A 23,702-nucleotide genomic window follows, 5' to 3' on the forward strand; every position below is an offset into this window, starting at 1 on the left:
ACACAACTACGAGAAGTGTTCAGACAGTTAGCAACAGGTCAGAGGGGACAGATCAACAAAGTTGCTGTATGCAGATTATGTGGCATTACAGGCAGATTCTGAGCAAGAATGTCAGCAAAAGATAGAAGAATGAAATGCAAGACTTGAAGGCACACAGTATGAAACTGTATACGGATAATACAGTTGTAATGGAAGCAAATGAGAGAAAAGAAGGGAGGTCAAAGCTAGAATCAGGGGTTGCAGTCAGCTGGCATTGAGTGCCTGATGTAGTGTATAATAAAAGAATGACAAAAAAGCTGAAAAGTAAGGTGTACAAAACAGTGTTGAGACTTGTACTGCTGTATAGTGTAGACACCTAGGCAGTGAAGAGAGAGCAGTTGAGGAAGTTAGAGATGAAGACACCGAGAAAGACAGTAGGATGCACACTATGGGAAAGGTGAAGAAATGAGGACATCAGTTCAGAAGCCAGATGCAGAGAAGGTCAAAGAGAACAAATTATGGTGTTTTAGGCACATCTGCAGGAAAATAGAAGACAGTTTGCTGAAGAAGATTTGGGACAAACAGGAAGAAGGCAAGAGGAAATGCATCCAGCAGAGAGGTGGAAGGATTGTGTGAGAGTGGACCTGCTACAGTCGGGCATGACTGTTGAAGAAGGTAGGAGAGTTGGATTGAACTGATAGAAATGGTGACAGTTGACGAATCAACCCAACCCTATGTAGAAAATGCAAAAAAAGAGGTTGATGATGAAACACAGGACTGTGAGATAAAAATGGAGGTGGATAGCTAGAAAGCTACTTGTCATGGTTTCAATGAGATGTTAACATTGTGCATATACAGCACAACAGGTTGTGATGAAAAGGCAACATTGTATGTTTCTACGAAAATTAAAGGAATTTAGGGTTAGTTGGCAAAAGCATTTAGTGCAGAAAGGGTTAAGAAAAGTATTAAATTGATAAGTAATGCAGGTTATTTCACAACTTGCAAACAGAGATCATATGTAAAATTTAAAAAGTTCTGTTTGCTTTTTTCTGGTGTAGTATAAATAATAAAACCTATTTTCTTTTGTGAAAAATAATTTTTTTTTATATATATATATATCGGACTTAAAAGCAACAAACAAAACTTAAAGAAATGCTGAGAAAAAAGTAAGTGAAACACTACAGTAATGCTCTTTAATTCAATGCTTTCATCCAGTAACATCTACCAAACTTCTTCAGAATGATTAAAACCATTGATGTTATGTTGTCTTATCTCGCCTTCATTCTTGCTGGTTGGGTTCTGACTTGGCCTAATACTAAAGCTCAAGAGTTTCCACTGGCTCGAGGCTGTACCCTATTCCATCATACGTAGGGAAGATAACCCAGATTTCGTTTGCCGCTAAACTAGATCGGGTGCTTCTCACTAGGCTCAGCCTAAATGAAATACTTTTTTGGATATAATTCTTTTATTTTGAAATTTGTTTGTACATATGTTGTTTGTTGCTATTTGACAGTGTTTCTAGGTTTCACTGTGGTGAATTCCTAAGTTTGTTGCTTGTTGTGGCTTGCCATCACTTTTGCTAGGCTTACAATTCCCTATCCCAACTTTTAAAAACTGTACTTAACTTTAATGAACCCGTTTAAGTTAGCGGGTTCATCTTTCTTTCTCCTTCTGTTGTTGAGCCCATTTAAATTAGAGGGCAGCTCTTCCCTTCTTTTTTACCCCTTCCTAAGTGGTTTCATCATTTAAGTTAGAGACCTCTCCTCTGGCTAGAGGAGATCGTCGTTTTAGTTAGAGACCTCTCCTCTAGCCCTTTCCACTCCCCTACCTAAGTGTTTAAAAAAAAAATAGAGTAGAAGTTATATAGTTATCATTTGTCTTAGTGTGGTGTTTGATAGCTTGATAGTTTTTGCTAACATTATTATCTCTGTCTTTTACATAGTTCCTGGGCAGTGTTCATTGTTCTTGCTGTGGGTTTTGTCACAATATCCAAGGAAGGCAATGAAGTGAAGCAATCAGGCTTCAAAAAGTGTGACTCCTGTTCTCATAAAATGCCCTTAACCAATGGGCACACTAGTTGTGTCTACTGCTTAGGTGTGGTACACCTCAAAGACTCATGTTCCATCTATCATGGGTTCAGTTCTCCAAGAATGTAGAAACAAACTGATGATCAAGGGATTGCTTCCTTTTGCTGAGGTACCAGAGTACCTCTTCTAAACCATCCCAATCACCAAAATCTAACAAGTCTACTAAAAGAGCTTCTTCTTCAGCTTCTGAGCTGGCTAAAAAGTTATCGAAGGATACGACTTCAGACCTGAAGGCTTTCGGGCCCAAAGGGACTGCTCCTTCGGTTCCACCAGTTTTGTTGGAACAGACTAGGAATCATATACGGAGCCAGTCTCCTCAGTTCCCTGTCACCCATTTTACAGTGTGTGGCTGGCAGTGTAAAATCCTCGACCCCGTCCTCTCAATTATCCATCAGATGATGGCGTGGAGCGGGTGGTCAAGAGGTTGCTTCTGACTCCGGCCCTAACCAAGATCTTTTCAAGTCCAGCCCAAAAGTTATTGGACCAGACTTCTGCCCCTTCTTCTATTCCTCCTCCAACCCAAGTGGTTTCCGAGCCGGAGTGCTTGGATGTGTTTGTGGTGGAACCGTCAGGTCTGAGTCTCACTCCAGGGTTTTTGGCCCCTGACCTCTTCAGTACTATCTTCAATCGAAGGGTCTGGGAGCCAACGCTCCCTCTCCGGGTAGGAGAGTCCGATCGGACTTTGTCAGATCTGAATCTACCTCTCGGGGCTTTGGAGCAGGTCAGCTCGGCGCCTACATCTGCATTGGAGCCCACCTCTTTGGTGCGAGGGAGTTTCCTGGCTCTTCAAAGCCAGCAACTTCCTCTCACCCGGGTCGTGGTGCCTTTGAGGTGATGAGGAGTGTGCTGTCACCCTTGATGGCTCCACTCTCGGATCCAAGCACTCTTTCCCCAAAAGTGCCAGTGTCTGCCTCTCTGCCACCCCCCCCCCCAGGCGTAGAGAACCGATGCCCTAGGACACCCCATTGGATAAGTCACTCTCTTCCGATACCTCCCCAGAGGATCCCTCTGGGGAGGTCCCTTGAAAGAGAACATGTAAGAGGAAATATTTAGAATCCTCTGAGGAGTCCATCACTTCAGATACCAACTTGGATGATTCAGAAAGGTCCCCACGGTCACCCGCTGAGGATGTCTCCTTCTCAGACATCCTAGAGATCCTGAAGCAGAGAGGTGGCTGGAAGACCCTCATCCATTCTAAAGATGAGTCCGTACACCTGGAGGCATTTCGTTCTTGACCCTCCATCTCTTGGGTGTCTCCACCCTTCGACCAGCTCCTCAATGTTAATAGTCAAAAGGCGTGGGGCTCTCCAGAATCCATGGAACCTGTTCCGAGTAGGCCCAACAAATTTATAATGGCACCTTCAGACAGACTTTTCAACCAAAGTTGTCCCAGTAGATGCTATGGTGGCGGCTGTAGCCACCAAAAAGGAGTTAGCTGAGACTTCATCTGTCCAGCTACCGAATAAGGAGTCTCGAATGATGGACACGTATGGGAAGTGGATGTTCTCGTCAGCGGCTTTTACACTCAAATCGCTGAACTATTTGACACATTTTGCCAGACTTCAGAGGGAGCTCCTGAAGGAGCTAGAAGATACCCTGCAAGGTTCCACAGCTGGAGGGGTTACAGACAAGATGACCGTCAAGCTTGCTACCTTGAATTCAGTAGTCAACTCCTGTATGCGGCTCATTTGTTATGCAGCCGATGGTGTAAGTAGGGCAGCTGGTACGGGAATTGCTCTGAGGAGGCATTCCTGGATGAACCTTTGTGAATCCGCTGAGCCCTTCAAGTCTTCCTTCACTAATGACCCTTTTGACGACTCGTCCTTGTTCGGGCCTAAGGTTAAAGAGACTCTGACCAAGTGTGAACAAGAAGGCAAAACTCTGTCTGCCGTAGGAGTAGGTTTTTCCCTCCCTACCAGGCCTTATCCCAAAGACCAAAAGGGTGGGAAAATGTTCTGTAAATCTCAAAGAGCTTTGCCAGACACACATGGTGAATCTTCCCCCAGAGACAGAGGGGGAAATAATGGAAAACACCAACCTTGCGGCAGAAGGGGGTCCGCAAAATCAGGGTGACAGAAATATGTTTTCTGGCAGACCCTTCTAATGCTCCTGAAAGGAGGCCTGCCTGTCTGCCTCTGCAGACAGTCGGGGGCAGACTATCACTGTACCCAAAAGCCTGGATAAATATCACTCAAGACAAATGGGTACAGTCAGTAATATCCAGGGGATACAACATAACCTTCTCCACCCCATCCTCAGAAACCAGATCAGTCCCAGATATTCCACCCTGTCAGAGGGATCAAGCAACTCTAGAGATACAAAAGTTGCTAAGAAAAAGTGTCATCTAAGAAGTCCCCGCAGACCAAACTGGATCCGGAACTTTCTCAAAGTTCCTTTTAGTTCCAAAAAAAAAGCAGGGGACTGGAGACCCATCTTAGATCTCAGACTGAACAAGTCTGTAAAAAAGTCGAAGTTCCGGATGGTGACACTGCAGTCTTTACTTTCTTTTCTGGCAAAAGACAATTGGATGTGCTCAATCGCTCTTCAAGATGCGTACTACCATATAAAAATGGACAGACAATCCAGGCAACAACCACGCTTCCGGCTGGGAACCAGTCATTACCAATTCTGAGCTCTACCCTTTGGTTTCACTGCAGCCCCCAGGGTGTTTACCAAATGCATGGCAATAGTCACGGCTCACCTTAGGCTTCTAGGATTCCGGGTGTTTCCATACTTAGACGACTGGCTCCTAACTGCATCTACTAACCAAGGCAAGAAACACCACCCTTCATCTTTGTTCGGAACTGGGCATTACCATAAATTTAGAAAAATCTGCCTTGTTGCCATCACAACATATTATGTTTATAGAAGCAGACTTAAACACAGAAGACATGGTAGCAAAATTGACTCACAGCAGGATACAGAAATTGCGGCATCAAGTGTCCATCTTGCTCTCAAAAAAGAAAGTACAGGCAAAGTTGGTTCTAAAGGTCTTGGGCACTATGGCAGCTGCTATAACATTAGTACCTCTGGCACATCTACATATGAGAGTCCTACAGTGGCTCTTCTTCGCTTAATGGTCCATGCAGGAGTTACCCATGTCCCATAAGATCTTCATCACAGACTCCTGCAAGAAAGACCTACATTGATGGCTTAATTCCACACAGATAACTATAGGCAGGCCATTCACTCTCCCCCATCCAGTAGCCACAGTGACCATGGATGCTTCCCAGATAGGGTGAGGGGGGCATTATCTGGGAAAGACCATCCAAGGAACTTGGCAGGAACACGAGTACCACTTGCCCATCAATGTCTTAAAGGTGAGAGTGGTGCTTCTGGCATTGCAGGCATTCCAGAACTCTCTTCCACTAGGCACGATTGCAATACAGACAGACAACATGTCAGTGGTGTGGTATATCAACAAACAAGGCAAAACCAGATCCTACCCCCTCTGCTGAGAGGCTCAAAGAGTATGGCAGTGGGCAGTCTCTTCTCAAAGTTTTCTGACTGCAGCGCATATTCCGGGGAAATCCAACATGATAGCAGACAAATTCAGCAGAGCAATTCTAATGCCTCATGAGTGGTCCCTAAAACAGGAAATTGCGAACCAGATTTTTCACAAGTGGGGCCAGCCTTGCTGTGACCTGTTTGCCACATCCATGTATACCAAATGCAGCAGCTACCTTGCCCTAATTCCACAGTCGGGGGGAAGTCACCAAGAGATGCATTTGTTCACGATTGGCCCTCGGGACTCCTTTATGCCTTTCCCCCTTTCCCTTTAATCCCCAAAGTTTTACAGAAGCCAAAGGATTGAGTTGCAGGTTAGAACTCATCGCTCCATACTGGCCTCGTCAGATCTGGTTTCCTTTCCTATGGCCCCATCTCCGAGAAGAGCCATGGATTCTGGACCTGGTACCAGATCTTCTGACTCATCAGTCAGGAACACCCCATCCCTCTATCCAGACCCTCAAACTGACAGCTTGGCTGCTCCACTTCCAATCTTACTCAGGCTTCCAGACATACCCCCGCAGTGAGCCATATTCTAATTTCAGCTCATAAAACAACAACTAGAAAGCTTTATGCTAGCAAATGGAAAAGATTTTCTTGTTGGGCTTCCAAGAATCACATAGATCCCTTCACAGCTCCTGTAAGTACAGTTTTAGATTTCTTGGCGGAAATTTTTAATGAAGGCGCAGCAGCTACCATATGAGTACAATTAGCCGCCATATCTAACGACCACTTAGGAGACATGGGATCAAAGATCATGTCTCACAGATTGTGCAAAGCCTTCCTGAGAGGTACATTTTACTAAGGCCTCCAATGAGGGAACCACCACCTCCTTGGGACCTCAGTGTGGTACTGACTACTCTGATTCTCCCACCATATGAACCAGCTTCCTTTTGCCAACTAAAATTTCTAACCTGGAAAGCAGCCCTTCTGGTAGCCATTACATCAGCTAGGAGGGTTTCGGAACTTCAAGCTCTGTCCATACGCCCTCCCTACTTAGTTTTTCACAAAGACAGAGTCTCCCTTAGAACAAATCCTTCTTTTCTTCCCAAAGTATGTTCTAAAACCAATTTAAATCAATCCATTGATCTGCCTGTTTTCTTTCCAAACTCTGGCAACAAGACAGAATATTCCCTAGACCTATTGGACATACACAGACAGTTATGCTTCTGTTTGCATAGAACAAAGGAATTTAGAAAATCTGACCAGTTATTCATTTCCTTCTCAGATAACAGAAAAGGTGCACCAAATATCAAAAATTACCTTGTCAAAATGGCTTACTGACACAATTGCCCATGCATATATTTCTCAAAATAGACAACTGCCAGGAAAGATTAGAGGCCACTCAACAAGAAAAAAAAAAGTATCCCTGTTACCCTTGCTGATTGACCCCATAGGCTGCTAGCTACGCCTGCTGCCGTGTTGCATTCTACCCAAACGACTACAGCCTAGATGTCCTACCCTGTAAGGATTTCTCTACGGGACCCTGCTAAAGCCCACTGAAGAGCATTTCACCAACTAGCCCTTGTCAAGAATTAATTACAGTCTGCCTGTGCTGCATTCTGCCGTAACTACTACAGCCTAGACATCCTACCCTGTAAGGATTTCTCTATGGGGACCCTGCTAAAGCCCACTGAAGAGCATTTCAACAACTAGTCCCCCTCAAGAATTAATTACAGTGTTTGTACTGCTGCATATTGTAACTTAAAGTGCTTCTAGTACCTAAACTATCTTAGTGCCTGTACTTTCCCCGTGCTTGCTAATCAGCCTACAGCAGTCTATCTCTTGACTTCTAATTACCCACTAAGCTGTAATTTACCTATCTAGCCACTAGGTGGCACTGCTCTCACACTAAAGTTTAAAGTCCAGTTATCTACCTTTCTCATTTCTCTCCTGTAGCCATCCCCAACCTCTGCATATTGTAACTTAAAGTGCTTCTAGTACCTAAACTATCTTAGTGCCTGTACTTTCCCCATGCTTGCTAATCAGCCTACAGCAGTCTATCTCTTGACCTCTAATTACCCACTAAGCTGTAATTTACCTATCTAGCCACTAGGTGGCACTGCTCTCACACTAAAGTTTAAAGTCCAGTTATCTACCTTTCTCATTTCTCTCCTGTAGCCATCCCCAACCTCTTCATATTTTTCCCCACTGGCCTGCTCTGTCCTGTGCTTAGTCCTGATCTCCCCTCACACTCCCAAGCCCTGACTTACCTGGTTGTTCCACCAAGCTCCCACTTTTCTGCTACAGCTGGCTGATTGGCTTCAGCCAGCCTCCTTCTCTCCAGCTCTACCTGCTCCATTCGTCCTGCAGGCTCACTCCACTCCCCTACCCTGCCCCCAATTTCCACCCGCCCCCACCACTCCTACATTTATTTTAGACCAAGCCCTTTCCTCTATTCACTCACCAATCATCCCCCCTCTCGTTGCACAATCAACCGATCATCTCCACTCTCTAACCTCTCCCTCTTAAACTCCATCTCCCAGTCACAACCACTCCAACCCCACTCAAAGTCCCCATATACTCCTTGTCTAACTCATCTGATACTTTCCTATCTGCCCTACACATTCCTGCCACTACATACACACCACAACCATGACTTGTCTTCTAGCGCAAACAATTCGCACCCCATTTATCTGCTTTCTGTTCTTACTCCCGTTATACCATGCTACCTCCTACCATTCTAACCAACTCTACCCCTCCTTCCTATCCAACCCCCACACTCCCACCCCTCCTCCTCATCCCACTATAAAACATTTCCACAACATATCCACCTCCCTAGACCAACCCAACTTCTTCCACTACTTCAAATTAAACCCTGTCCCCCTCCAACCTACATACCACAAACATAAACTAATTCCCTACTGTCCACAATTATTCAAGACCAAACCGAAAATGTCACTACCCTTCCTCAACTTCCCCTGCTTAGCAGGGGACATGCATCCAAACCCTGGACCAAATACTTCCTCTTGTCCCAACCCCACTGTTACAAGCAATAAAAATAACCACAAATACCTCAAATTCTTCACCATGAATGCCCAAAGTCTAAAAAACAAAGTAACCCACTTTCATGCCTGGCTCAACCATAACCTACCTGATATTGTAGCCATCTCCGAAACTTGGTTAAAACCCCACATCTGTGATTCTGAAATCGTACCACCCGGGTTCCAAGCCCTGAGACATGACCACTTAAATAGAAAAGGGGGTGGGGGTAGCCTTAATCTACTCGTAACTTGCTGTCCATATCTCCCTACCCCAATCCTATCCCTCCATTCAACAATGCTGAACTAGTAGTAGGCCTTCTAAAACTAAATAACCATAAAAGCATATGTATAATTGCCCTCTACATCCCTCTGGTAATAACATCTCCACTCTTGAAGAAATCCTCCACTGGACCTCTACCAATATTAAGCTACAGACATTCATACTTGGAGATGTAAATGTCGACTGGAATAAAATCAACAACCCAAATCCCACCATATCCATCAATTTATATAACTGTACCAACTAACTAACTCTATCACCAGACCCAACAAAACTAACCCACCAGGTACAACTTTAGACTGGATCCTAGTATCCGACCCTAGTAAAGTCACAAACTCTGGCACTACTCCTGACCCTATAGGTGACCACTTGCCATCTTTCATCCACAGAGATACTTACTCCTCTCCTCACCTACACCAATATACCCACACCCATAACCTCACAAACTTTAACCCCACAACCTTCTCTGATGCCCTAAAACAAACTGGAACTCCCTAAAAACTCTTCAACTCTACCTTCTTAAACATCCTCAATCCCCTAGCTCCACCAAGAACAAGGATGGTCAAAACTAAGTCTACTCCTTGGCTAACCAAAGACATCAAAAAACTTATGCTACAAAGGGATAAATCCTGGAAAACATACCACCAAAATAAGCAGCCAGAAACTCTCCTTGTATATAAATAACTTTGCAACCTTGTTAAAAAGACATGTCATTAGAGATAAAAAGTCCTACTATACTAAACTCCAGTCCAACCAATCAAACAACCCCAAACATTTCTGGAACTCAGTTAATTCTCTTCCCAAACCAGGTACCAGAAGTAACCCCTGCCCTGACTCAGGCAAATCTGACTCTGAAATAGCGTCCCTATTCAACTCCTTCTTTACCAACTCCATAGCAGAACTGACCAAGACCTTCCCTAACAATAACCCATCCAATCTTCCATACCCTCTACACAACCCTCTACCTCTAATCCCCCCCCCCCAATATTTGAACTTAAATCCATCTCTACCTCCCTCATAAAAAGATTGCTCTCTAAATTAAAACCATGCTCCAATGCCCCTGACAATATTCCATCTTCCTTCCTAAAAATAGCTGCAGACAGCATTGCTCTTCCCATCAGCATCTTAATCAACAGATCCATGCAGGAATGTTATGTGCCCAAACTATGGTGGGCTGCCTTTATCCTACCTCTCCATAAGGGAGGCAAAAACAATAGCATCTCTAATTTCTGCCCTATAGCTATCCTCTCCCCAATCTCTAAAATCCTAGAGAAATGCATCCACCTACAGCTTATGCCATTCCTAGCCAAGCATCAACTAATTATACTCCAACCCAACACGGTTTCCGACCTGGCCATAGTACTATCACCGCCCTGCTCTCATTCTTAGACACAGTAAATCTGACCCGTAACTCTGGTGAAATTGTCTCTACAGTTCTACTTGATCTGTCCAAAGCATTCAATACCATTTCCCACACTCACCTCTTAAACTACCTTTCTAGCCTCCATCTGTTCAAGAATTCTTTATCCTGGTTCTCAAGCTACCTCTCTGACAGGTCTCAGGCCGTGAAATGGGGAAAAGGCACCTCTTCCTTCCTTCCTTCCTTCCAACCCCAACTGGGGTACCTCAGAGATCGATACTTGGTCCAATGCTGTTCAACATCTTTATTAATGACTTTCACAAAGCCATACCCAATACCAAAATTGTACAATATGCAGACAATTCAACTTTAATCTGCTGTGCCCCCACCCACCCTGAGCTACAATTAATAACCTAACCTGCCTTCTCCTCCACCAAACAATCGATACTCCAAAACCACCTCTCACTAAATGCCAACAAATCTAAAATTCTGTTATTCTCTCCGTCAAAAGCCTCCCCTCTTGATAAAAAGTCTTTCTAAGTTAATAGCCACAACAATGCTGCCTTAGAGGTTGTTCCTTTCACTAAACTTCTTGGGGTAACTTGATAAACACCTAAAATTCGACACTCACATCCAGCAAAACATTAAGAAAACTCATGCTAAACTTGGTATGTTTTACAGAAACATCCACTTCTTTTCCCCTCTTAACAGACAAACCCTTGCCACTACCTATCTGCTCCCCTCTATGGTGCTCCTCTCCTATCAAACCTATCTGCCTCTTTCTCCTCCAAACTGGAAGTCTGTTATAATAAGATTTCTAAATTTGCCACCAAAGCCAAATTCTCCTCCCATCATTGTACCACCCTTCATTTGTTAAACTGGCTTGAACTTCCCAACCATCTAGACTATCTCCAAATTACTACAGCCCATAGACTATTTTTTTGACCTACTAAGTGCCCAGCCCTAACCAATATCCTCCAACCATACACCCCTCCAAGATCTCTAAGATCAACCCACCAAAACCTAATCACTGTCCGTAAACCCAGTCGCCCTGCTGGACAGTTTCTGCTATCCTTTTCTCTCTAAGGACTTGTGAAAGCTTTGAAACCTTTAAAACTCTCCTACACTCCTACCTTTCTTCCAACTGGAAATGCAGCTGTTCTCTCCCAACATAGCCTTATGCTTTTCCCTCCCCATAAGCTTTTCTCTACCTCTGAGCTTAAACCTAAACTGACGTAATTGTAAAAGGTAAACTCACAACTGTACAACACACAGTAACTTCTACCACCTTCTACTCTTTCTCTTCTCATTCTTTTCCTCCTCATCTCAGTTGCCTCTGCCTCCCTACATTTCAGATACCTTATAATCAGGGAACTTATTCCTGTTCTTTAGCTTAAAATAAAATCTGTAACCATGAGTTCTTCACTATAATTTTCCTGTACCTACTCTATAATACCTTCCTAAATACTTTTACACCATGAAACCAAATAATTTCTGTTGTTCTCTGACACAAAATGATATTTCAGTTGTGTTTCTCTTTACTTTGATTGTAACTGTGAACACATTGTGTAACACAAACATTTTTAAATTGTATTTCTTTACCTCATTTAATTTGATTTGATTTTAACTGTGAATAACACTATGTAATGCAGAGCTTTTCTCCCCGGGCCTCCACTGAAAATGGGCTCCCTGAGCCCAGTGGACCTCCCCGGTCATTAAACTGAAATAAATAAATAAACAAGAGCCATGTCAACTTCGACCACCTTTCAGGCCAGATTACCTATGGATTCAATCTGTCCTGCAGCTACTTGGGTCAAACCTCATACCTTTAGCACTAATTACAAAGTAGACATGGCCTCCAAGAACAGGGCTTCTTTTGGTTCCACTGTTCTGAAGAGTTTATTCCCTTGAGCTACCCAAGGAAGAAGGTGCTAGGGATGCTGTCCCAACCAGCAAGAATGAAGGCGAGATAGGACAACATAACATTAAGAAGTATGTACTCACCATAACGTTCCAGGTTTGTTGTCCATAATCACGCCTTCATTCTTGTGTCCCACCCTCCTCCTCCCAACCTTTGTTCCTGGAGGATCGAGAGGAATTTTTATTGGTTGCAAAATGTGTTCTCTGCTTCCCTTCTTGTCTCTTGAGGCATAGGCTAATAGCTATTACAATCAGGATTTTTTGTATATAAAATTCAAATGTGTTGTTATTTTGCAAACAAGATCTAGGTTATCTTTCCTTAGTATGATGGGATAGGTATAGCTTCGAGCCAGTGGAAGCTCCTGAGCTTTAGTATTACGCCGAACCTAACCAACAAGAATGAAGGTGAGATTTTGGACAACAAACATGGAACGTTATGGTGAGTACATAACTTACTAACCTTCCATATAAAGCTAAAATTCATCACACAATCAAGTCATGTGGTTTAATAAATCTTATAAGGAATGTTTTGAAAAATGTGATTTTGGACAAAATACTCAATCCCCCCAAAGACAAATCCCGCTGGTCCAAAACTCTAGCTCTAGAATCCTTAATTATTGTGGCAGCCACTAAAAAAAGAATTCTCTGAAGTCTTGGGCAATGGATAGTCTGCAGAAGTGGGCGTATGCTTCTGGCTCCTTTCCTGTTTGGTCCATGAACTACGCTGTTCATATGATGAGATTGCAGAGGGATCTCATGGGGTAGGCGCTATCCACTCTGAAGAATCTAGTTACTCTGGAGTTACAGACATAACTTCAAGTCACTGTCAACCATGTCCAACATTACCAACTTCTCCATGTGCCTAAGCAGTGGATGACAGCTAGAGCAACTGGTGCAGTCAGCGCTATGAGATGCGTGCTTAGTTGCACTTAAGTGATTTTGTGGACAACTTTAAGACGTCCTTCATCAATTTCCCTTTGAAGGTACTACCCTAGTTGGTTCTGCAATGAAAGAAAAGCAGGCAGAAGAGTGATCAGGATGGTAAGACTTTCACTTTGCTTGGAGTGAAATTTGAAACCCCCTATGCACCCATTCAACATGAACCAAACAAGGCCTTGATCTCTCTCTCTTTTTTTAAGTCCTGATGTCAGTATGACTCCTCTTCTGATAAAGGTGGCTGAGGCAGAGACAAAACACTTCAATGGATACAGGCCAAGGTTGTCCACAAAACCAGGATTTCCCCAGGCCCTCTTATGACAGATGTTCTGAAGAATCTCTGAAGGGTCTGCCTAACTGCTCCTTTCTGGAGGCAGTCTTGGGGGGTGGACAACACATATCCCTCTACTCACACTCATGGTTCGCCATCACAGAGACAAGTGGATAAGAGGGACTGAATCAAGAGGTTATTGCATTGCATGTTTGAAAGCCCCTCCCTTTCATTACCAGATGTACCATCAGGCAAATGCTGCTATGCAAGAGGCTTGTCCTCTTCTGCAAAAAGAGCCATCCAGGAGATCCCAACAGACCATCTCAGGTGAGGCTTTTGAGATTCTTTTTGATTCCAAAAAAAAATCAAAGGACCTCTTGTCCATTTTGGACCTAAGCCTCCTAAACAACTACGTTGAAAAGAGTCTGTTTCGAATGGCTTGGTGATACCATGTCTTTTGAAGAATGAATGTGCTCCATAAATCTGTAGGATCCATACTGTCACATCAAAATAGCGAAGGAGTCCATGAGATTTTTTCAGTTCTGCTTGGGAACCAGTCATAGGCTTCTAACTATAACACACATCCCCAGAAGATTCAGTGATATAGTGGACAGGCTTAGAAGGGACGTGCTATGCGTCATGTGTGGTACCTAAATCTGGCAATTGCCAAGGAGATATTCACTTACTAGGGCACCCTGTTGCAACCTATTTAGAACCCTTCAGAATACCAAATGCAGTAGTTATTTAAACATTCTCCCTAATCAGGGACATATCCCCACAGATACTCTGTAAAATCATTGGTCCCCAGGGTTACTTTACATCTGTCCCTCTGTTCCAGTCATGACCAGGTTCATACAGAAGCAGTATGGTGTAAGGCCATTGTCATCCTCATAGCCCCTTTTTGGCCCACACAGGTATGGTTCCCCTCCCTCAAACCTTACTTTTAGGAATCCCCTTGGTTTCACTGTCTGCTACTGGTTCTCATCGCTCACCCAGACATTCCCAGCCTGAAGTTAACTGTTTGATTTATCCAATTCCTGTGATAGCAAGGGATGCATCTCCTCCTTCAGATGTGGCCCACATCCGCTCAGAAGTTCTCTACAGGTTATGGGCTGACTTTCAAAACATAGGGCCATTTTCAACTTCTGCTCTCTGTTTTTTGTCTTCACTGTTTAGTTCTGTTTCTAGCTTTTCTGCTATTAAGGTGCAGTTAACAGCTGTTGTATTCTTCCACACTGGCTTTTCACAGACTAAGACTTTCTTAAATGCACTTTCCTGTTGTATCCACCTGTCAAGGATCCCGCTCCACTGTGGGACTTGACTTTCATTTTGGAAGCACTGTCCAAATCTCCATTCAAACTAGCAGCATCTGTGGAGTTAAAATTCCTGTCTTGGAAAACCAGCTTTCTGCTAGCTATCTTGTCAGCTAAGAGGATTTCAGAACTTCACACCCTATAGTCCATTTCTCCCTAAATTATATTTTATAAGGACAGGGTTATCTTGGGGACCAGTCCCTTCTTTTTTTCCCAAAAGTGGCTTCTGAGACCATTCTTTTACAACCCATCCATCTTCATATGTTCTTCTGAACTACCAAAGTAAAGAGGAATACAGCCTGCATACATTGGATATACACATGCAGCTCCATTTTTCTCTCCACAGAACAGCACCTTTTAGAAAAGATGAGCAGCTGTTTGTGTCCTTTGTCCAGAACAATCTGGGTAAGAAAGTTTCTAAGATTTCCTTGTCCCAATGGTTGTCTGTCTATATTTCCTTAATCTATACACTGCATAACAGGTCTTTACCCTCCAAGCTCAGGGCTCATTTCACTAGAACTATAGTGGCTTCAACAACATTTTTCAAATCGCTTTCCTTGGATGACATTTGTCAACCAGCTACCTTGTCTTCCTCTAACATGTTTATTAAACAGTATAAGTTGGACTGTATTTCCAGACCCTTTATCCTGAAAGGTCGTCTGTCATGAGACCACCCAGAAGTGATGTAGCTGGCATTTCTGATCCATATATTGGATCGCACTGGATGAATAGGTTATGAAAGGTATGTACTTATCACAATGACAGATCCTTTCATACCAGTCCATCTGATATGAAAGCTCACCCTCCTTCCCCGTGCCGGTCTGTAGGACTTGAAGGATCTTCCTTCCTAGATCAGAGTGCAAAATAGGTTTAGGCTCAGGTGCCCAACTTGATTTGAGCTAGTCTGGGGAGCAAAGCATTATGGGAAGGGAAGATTTTGAAGGATTCAAGGATGGTGCACCAAATTTGCCGGACTGAATCTGAGTGTAGGTTTGTGGATCCATATATTGCATCAGACATAGTGGGATGAAAGGGTGTGTCATTATGGTAAGTACATAACTTTTATGTATCTTTTACCAGAAACACTGACCGTGAAAAGATATGTACTTGTAATACAAAGCATACTGTGGGGCTTTTGGCATGCATGCATACACACACACACACAAAAACTTAAAAAGTATATACATGAAGCTTGAGGTAGAAACACTTGAGATTTACGTTGTGCAAAATAATGTAAAAAATAATTTGAGTAAAGCTCTTCCTGTGGTGTAAAGGGATAAAGCTGTGAATGTGACCCAGAGAACCAAGAATTGGCTAGCAGCAAGATGCAAGGCAACCCATCAAGGGAGGATGGTAACAAATAGCCAATGCCATCTTGCCTCTGCTTGGGAGAAAGAAGCACTCTAGCCCACTGTATTGCTGCCACCTATTGGAAAGAGGTGTGTGTAATGTGATACATATGGGCTGGGGATGTGTACCTGCCTCTTCAAAACAACACTGACATGGCATTATTCATCATGTGTGTATGAAGGGGGTGCACATTAGAAAATATAGTAGGCCCTTGTGCTGCAAATCCAGCCATTGTCTACCAGGGGAGGGGCTTATACCATTAAAAGGAATGCCCTAATAACTGCATGGATGATGACCTCCCACATGAATGTCTTTTGCCTGCACAAGTAGAGGAATGAATGGGCAAGATTGTAGTGGTGTAGGGCTTTGGAAAACAACTGATGGATGGTGTGAAATTTAAGTTGGGCAATCATTACATTTTACACAGAATACTGTTACTTAGGAGTAAATCTTGTTAGGAAATGTAAAATGCATAAGCAGATAGTTAACAATCATTGAGAACTCTTTGAAATGTCATTGGATATTTAAATGGAAATACTATGGACAGTCATCCCATAATGGAATGTTTTCAGGTAACACTTTTATTACCCATGCAGGGCTTAAATACCAAAAGCTAAAAACTTGAAAAAGTAAAAAGGTTCAAAAGGACCAATGAGGATGCTTATTCCAAGCCCTAGACCAACCACCCTTCACCATGCAGGTTCTAATCAACACAATCCTCTCACTGGAGTACAGAAAGGCCCATTCCAATCTAAGATGGCCTGGAAAATGTGCTCAGAACAAACAGCCACTACAAACAGACCCAGATGTAGCAAACCTGTCTGGACTGTGCTACAGCTACTAGCTACCCTAGTTTCAACAAGAACCACTAGAAAATGTTTAATTCAACAGAAAAATAGCAGTGAGGCACTAAAAAATGTTTGAAACAGAAAATCAACAAGGAGGCTCTAAATGTTTTAAGCAGCTAACAAATCAGTTGTTATAACACTGTTTGGCGGGAAAACCAGAACAAGCAGAACAGATTGTTAAGTATTTCCTAGTGTTTTTCACTGTTGCAAAGCAAACAGTGAAAATAGCAAAGAGTGCTTAGTAAACAGTGAAAACAGCAGTAAAATTCAATACAGCAGACACAGTAAGGCAGACAGTTGCCATACAGTAGTGTAGATTAGTACACCATATATAAATACAGTATTAAAGTAGGCAGCAGGCAATAAAAAGTGCAGTAAATAGTATATAAATAAGCAAAAAAAAAAAAGAACAGGCAGCAAACCTCATTGGCCCTTTTGAACTTTTTTAAAGTTTTTACTTCTGGTATGTAAGCCCTGCATTTGAGCAGGTTTCTGCTTGTTTGCATTTAGAAACAGGCAGAAATGTCCATCCACTGAGCTCCTACTTGATCAGTCCTGAAAAGCCACCCCCAGTGACAACAGTTTTCAACCCAGCATTATGGACAGTTGGACCACCCTTGTTTCTCCTGCCAACCTTGTTGACTTTGGTTTCTTGAAGCATTGTAGCAGTTGCCTCATGTACATCGATAACCCAAATAACTTACTCTAGTACAGAGTGTGAGAGCTGCATCTACACCAAGATACTTGAATCCAAGCTCTCTCACACTCAAAACAGTAACACGGAAGAGGTTGTCAACCCACCCACCACTATACATGCACATAGTACCACTGCTCATACAAGTAGTAGTCATCCAACACAAAAGTCAACATATGCAGAGGTTCTCTCAAAAAAAACTACTGAGACACCAGAGACTTCCAGAACAGAAGACTGCTACACCTGACACAATTCCCACAGCACCCATGACACAAAGCAACACCAGTGTCTCACCTACCAAGTCTGTAAGGCGTAACACTCCAAAACCAAATTTTCTAATCATTGGAGACTCAGTAGTGAGACACACGGATGTCCCACTCACCGGGTTGGACAAAGACAAAGTCACAGTCATCTGCCTGTTCTGTGCTGGAATTCATCAGATCACACATGCTCACAGGTCATCAGCAACAAGTACCATTATGACTCTGTCATAGTTCATGTTGGCGTGAACGACCTGAGACGTGTCACAGGCACGTATGTCCCTAGCCTTAAGCAGCATACTACCCTCACCTAGAATGATACCACAGTATAAACAAAAAAAAATGATTGATTTCAATAATTGGCTTAATTTTTTGGTGTCATTCAAAGGGAATTTAGTTCCTGTCAGCCTGGGAAACCACGGTTGACAGTCCTCCCTGCTTTGCCAGAGACAGTTAGCACCTGGCATCTCTCTTTCGGCTGCTGACAAAGGCTCTTGCCTCCCCCATAGTGCCCTTTTTTTAGGCAAATTCTCAAAAACAAACTTACTGATGTGAAATTTGCCAATTATAACAAAATAAGGGTTGTGCTGCTAAACGCTAGGAGCTTAAACCCAAAACTTCACAACCTGGAAGCACTTCTGTCACCGGAAGATGTAGATGTCTTTGCAGTCACAGAAACTTGGTTGAAGGCCTAAGAGAGTATCCTGGCCTTGCAAGGCTGCAATGCATGCCATACTTTCAGACCACAAAATGAACATGTGAGAACCAAAGGAAGTGGTGCTTTTATCTATATTAGAGATAAATTCACCTCCCATCTAGTTAAACTGAACAACTCCATGGAGTTACTCCAAGTTCAGGTTACGGTGGGTAAGACCCCCATTCAACTCATAGTCAGTTGTAGATCCCCCTCCATGGGTCATGATGCGTATGCATCCTACTTGACCAAACTGGAAACAACCCAGATATCACAGAGCACTCTGGTTATGGGGGATTTCAATTATCCCACCATCAACTCGGAAACCTACGCTAGTCCAAACCCACTAGTGCAAACGTTCCTTGACTTTGTTAATTCAAATACACTGGAACAAATTGTTCATACCCCGGCAAGGTGAATAAACATACTAGATCTGGTACTCGCTGACATCTCAAACAGATGCACTACTGCAACTGTCAGACCCTCATTAGTTAAATCTGGCTACAAATCAGTCACCTTCGAGCTGACCCTAACACCAAAACTCATAAAGGGTGAAATCAGACTAAAAAAACTTCAAGACAAACTCTACCCTCCTGTGTGAAGGTATAAATACATTTCGCACCCCACCCCCAGCTGGAAGTAGGAACTACACCGAAGTTTACACTAAAGCCCAGTACAATCACTTGCATAAATGTATAGACTCGGCTGAACCAGAAAAAAATCAAAGCCAGGGCTGTAAGTAAAAACAAGTTGCCATGGTGGACGACATCCAACATCAACAAACTTTACAATAAACACAAGAATTTGCTTGCCATGAAAACATAGGTGAGATCCCAACAATAAAAAAGCACCCTCCTCAGCCTCAACAGGCAAATAAGACAACTTGTCAAATCCTCTAAGGTCTTCTTTGAGAAAAATTTAGCTAGCACAGCCAAGGATAACCATAAGGCCTTTTACAGCTATATATGCAGCCTAAAAGGTAGCACCCAAGCATGTGTAGAACTAGTGACCAATGGTATCACACACACTGACTCCACAGAGATAGCAAACCTGCTAGCGGATAGGTTTGGTGAAAATTTCACCCCTAACTCCTCCAAGTCTATCACAAACCTTGCCCCAACCCCCACCCTACATATCTGAAGAACAGGTCATCAAAGTCTTGTCCAAGGCCAAAAACTGCCTGTATGGGACCAGATGGCATCACAGGCTGTCTTCTAAACAGGCTAAACATGAACTAGCATCACCATTAAATACCCTTTTCAATCATAGTCTGACCACAGGCTTTGTTCCTGCGGAATGGAGAACAACAGTTATTCCCCTCCACAAAGGTGGCCTAGCAACAGACCTAGGGAATTACAGACCCATAAGCCTGACCAGCCCCATCTGTAAGTTCATGGAATGTGTCATTATGGACCTCATAAATGAAGACGTGGGTGACCTCCAAACTCTGGATCCTATCCAATTCGGCTTTGTCAAGGACAGATCCTGCCTGTTAAATCTTGTGGATTTTTTCAAAAATGTGACCAGGGCCATTGATGAGGACAGATATGTGCACACAGCATACCTCCACTTGGCAAAGGCTTTCGACACAATCCCACGCTTAGGCATTACCGATAAACTTAACAAACTGAATGTAACCCCCTTTGTTGTAGGATGGGTTGATAACTGGTTCACAACCCGGGCACACAATGTAAAAATGGGCAATTTCGCATCAGCCAGCAGAACTGTTACCAGCAGGGTGCCACAGGGGTCAGTGCTGGGCCCTCTACTGTTTGATATATAATTCTCAGAAGTTCAGGTGAAAACTAAGGGGTTGTGGCTAACCACGTTTGCAGACGACTGCAAACTGGGTGCAGTTATTGAATCCCCATATGATGTCAGTATACTCCAGGAGGGTCTTACGCAGACCAACGACTAGTGTCTTAGTCACATTCTCAAACTGAATGCAGAGAAGTGCATCTTCATTCCCTTTGGCACAAACAATGTCCCTTCACCTTATCAGCTCAACAACAATACCTGAAATACCTGCAAAGTGGTAAGGGTCTTGGGTTCACAGGTTGACCATGACCTTAACTTTGACCACCATGTGTCTACAGTAGTAAGGAAGGCCTTCTACGTAGTACATTTGATTAGTAAAAGTATCACCTCGAGAGCAAAAGAGGTTATAATCCCTCTGTACTCTGCACTAATTCAGCCCATAATTGAGTATAACTCCCTGTTCAGTATGTACCATACAGAGCACATGCAGCAATTGGAGAGACCTCAGAGGTTTCTAACAAAGAAGATCAAAGGACTCCAACACGTGCTGTGCACAGACTGATTAAGTCCCTGTCACTGTACTCTGTATCATATAGACGTCTTAGGGAGACTTATGCCTAGCTTACAGAGCAATCTCAGAACAAACCTAATGAACTTGATGCATATCTTTGTCAGACGGGACTAGGACCACCTGTTCCAGGGACCTAAATATGGCCTGTGACTTAAATCTGTCCCTCCAGCATGTCCTGTTTATCTCCCAATGACTGCCTCGTATTTGGAATAGGCTACCAGTTCATGTGAAACAGAGTACCTCAATGACACTGTTCAAAAGGAACCTGGACGAGTGGATGGGGCACTGTAAATTCTTACCAGGAGTAGCACCCACAACCCTTCTGGACATGGCCAGTCATTACTAAATGAACTCTTTGGTATTAACCAACATTTCTATGGAATTACATTGGGATGAAATGGCTAGGCTTGAAATGACCTCCAGGTGGATAGCCCAGTAATCTCCTGTGATCTTATGAGTTTGATATTTTGGGCATTTATATAAAAGTAAATAATTTGCAAAAGGGATATCTGTGCATTTTAAAACTGGCATGAATGCTGCATTCTTTTCTGTACATTAGATTTAAATATGAATGAAATGCTCCATCAGCGTTGTGTACTTTTGATGGGCATAGCAAAAAGCTGACAAAAATAGTAAAAAAAAAAACTTGTAGTTCTCATAGATGATGGCCTTTCATTTTATGTTAATATAATTGTTATTGTTTGCAAAGCTTTTGGAGTTGTCTTCTTATTTTCTATGTAGTTGGAAATTGTACTCCATTTTGTAATCAACCTAGAGAAGTTAGAGAACATATAAAAGATTTTTTACAAAGAGAATTGATGGACTTCTAGACTTGTCTTATAGTGAAGAACACCAATTCTCTTTCTTTCTGTATCTCATCACCGTCTTAAGGGAGATGTGAAAGTGACATACACAGCATTAAATGACACATCACTGTTTTAAATCCTTACGTTAGAATTCTTCCTGGCTGAAGAGATCACAAGAGAACACTAAGTCACAATTAAAATTAATGTCAGCTGTACAGGGAAACTTGACAACTACTTGTTGTCAAAGACTTCCAAGCCTATAGGATGAACTCTCACAGAGTTTGGGTCTCCCCTGAAAAGAGGCTACTAGCCTAGTGTCAGCAGAGGATAGATAGATCAATAAACAAGTAAATAATATCGGATGAACTATCACTGTCAGTTCATCAGCTCACATCATCGGGAAGGAATTGGATGAGAGCGTGAGAACATGAAGTTCTAACTTGTGTTTGGGGCATCAGACTTATTAATGACCAGTAACCTCAAGCTTTTGTCCCATCATCTCCATGAATCTACAGATTTGTGTGCAGTATGGCAGAGCAAAGGGCAGGGAACTAGTCTTAGCTTTATTATTAACTAGAAACAGACTTGTTCAAAGGGGAAAAATGGAAAACAGCATACTGGTAAAAGGTGCTTGGACAGCTAGGAAAACATATTACAAAAATATTATCTGAAATATTTAGAAGGATTGAGGCAGAATGGTGTCATCCTGTCTAAGTTTAAAGTACACATACAGACGATGGAAAGAACATTTAAACTGTAAAATATTTGTATCCGAATAGGTATGCGATGTGCTATCACCTATGTAAATCATTTTATGACTTTCCACTTTAAAGAAAAAATAAATCACCAAAGCAGTTAAAGGACTTCAAAGCACCAGAAATACAGTCCAAAAATAAAACAAAGAAGTCCAACGCCCTCAGATAAAAAAGTTTAATAAAATAAAGCTTTCAAGTAAAAACTCAACAACAATACCTGAAGTACCCGTGAAGTAGAAATGTAGAAACACTGATGAAGAGTTTTTACTTGAAAGCTTTATTTTATTAAACTTTTTTATCTGAGGGAATTGGATTTCTTTGTTTTATTTAATGACTTTCCACTTTCAAATGAAAGAGCCTCATCAAAAATTTTAATGTATATAGTTTATTGATTTGAACTCATTAAAATGTTATTAGCAGTTATTAGCAGTCTGACTGTAACGAACATTTTGTTTTCTGACCTTTTCACGTGCTGTTTTTTCAAGGCCAAGAGTGGAGAGCTTGCATCATCGTTGCAGGGAAGTGTACTGAAAGTGCTTCTGGATGCTGGATTCCTGTTTCTGCTGCGTTTTTCACTAGATGACGCAGCTGAGAACGTTATCGCAGCTGCTGTGCACACACTGAAACTTCTCCTTGTTTGCCCTACTGATGAGGTACTTCTTGTGTACTGCTGCCATCATTTCTTGACACTGACATTTCTTTGTGCCATCATTAATTTTTCTGTTACTCTTGCTGGCCATTACTGCCCTGGCTGGTACTCATCTTAAAATCTGTTTGATTATGTGAAAGTCATGCTTTTGAAATTTCATTTTCATGTCTATTTTGAGTAATTTATAACATTTTACATCTATTGGTGCTGTGATGGTAAAGAACAGATCAAGATCATGTGAGGAAAATGACAAACTGGGCTTCCATGTGTCAGCTAAGTTTTAAATGCAAAATGCTATACCCAAGTTATAACAACTTGTGGTGGGGAGCTGGGATACTTTTTAAGGGGAAACTGCAGTCTCAAACAAGCAGATTAGGAGCAGTACCTCATAGTGGTTATAACAGTCCATAGGTTCATAAGTAACTACTAGGCTAGCTTGACTTGCAAGCCATTTTAAGCCTAGCTAATGTCTCAAAGGTGAGAATCAAACACTGTATCTTGTGTCTGTGGGGTAAACGCCTTAACCATCGAGGCAACCCCCAACCCCTAGATGACTTATAAATCACATAGAAAAAGGTAACTCTCAAGGCCAACAGGTTTTGCATCCTCGAATAAATTAATTTGTGGAACAAGGAAGTCTGCTGCTTTTTTAGTCATCGGTCAGTATCACAGCTGTTCAT

General features: G+C 42.5%; 1 protein-coding gene across 3 annotated transcripts in view; it reads left to right on the forward strand.

Moving 5' to 3' along the window:
• The window catches only part of RPAP1 (RNA polymerase II associated protein 1), a 2,926,740-nt gene that overhangs the window by 1,249,740 nt on the left and 1,653,298 nt on the right, over positions 1–23,702 (forward strand). For all 3 annotated transcript variants that reach the window (XM_044073828.1, XM_044073829.1, XM_044073830.1), the window contains one exon: positions 22,859–23,026. In XM_044073828.1, coding sequence (XP_043929763.1) covers positions 22,859–23,026 — 168 coding nt within the window. The remainder of the gene's footprint in view (positions 1–22,858; positions 23,027–23,702) is intronic.

This window comes from Protopterus annectens, chromosome 6.part0 (genome assembly GCF_019279795.1).
Source record: "Protopterus annectens isolate FY-2018-M chromosome 6.part0, PAN1.0, whole genome shotgun sequence".
NCBI classification, from domain to species: Eukaryota; Metazoa; Chordata; order Ceratodontiformes; family Protopteridae; genus Protopterus; species Protopterus annectens.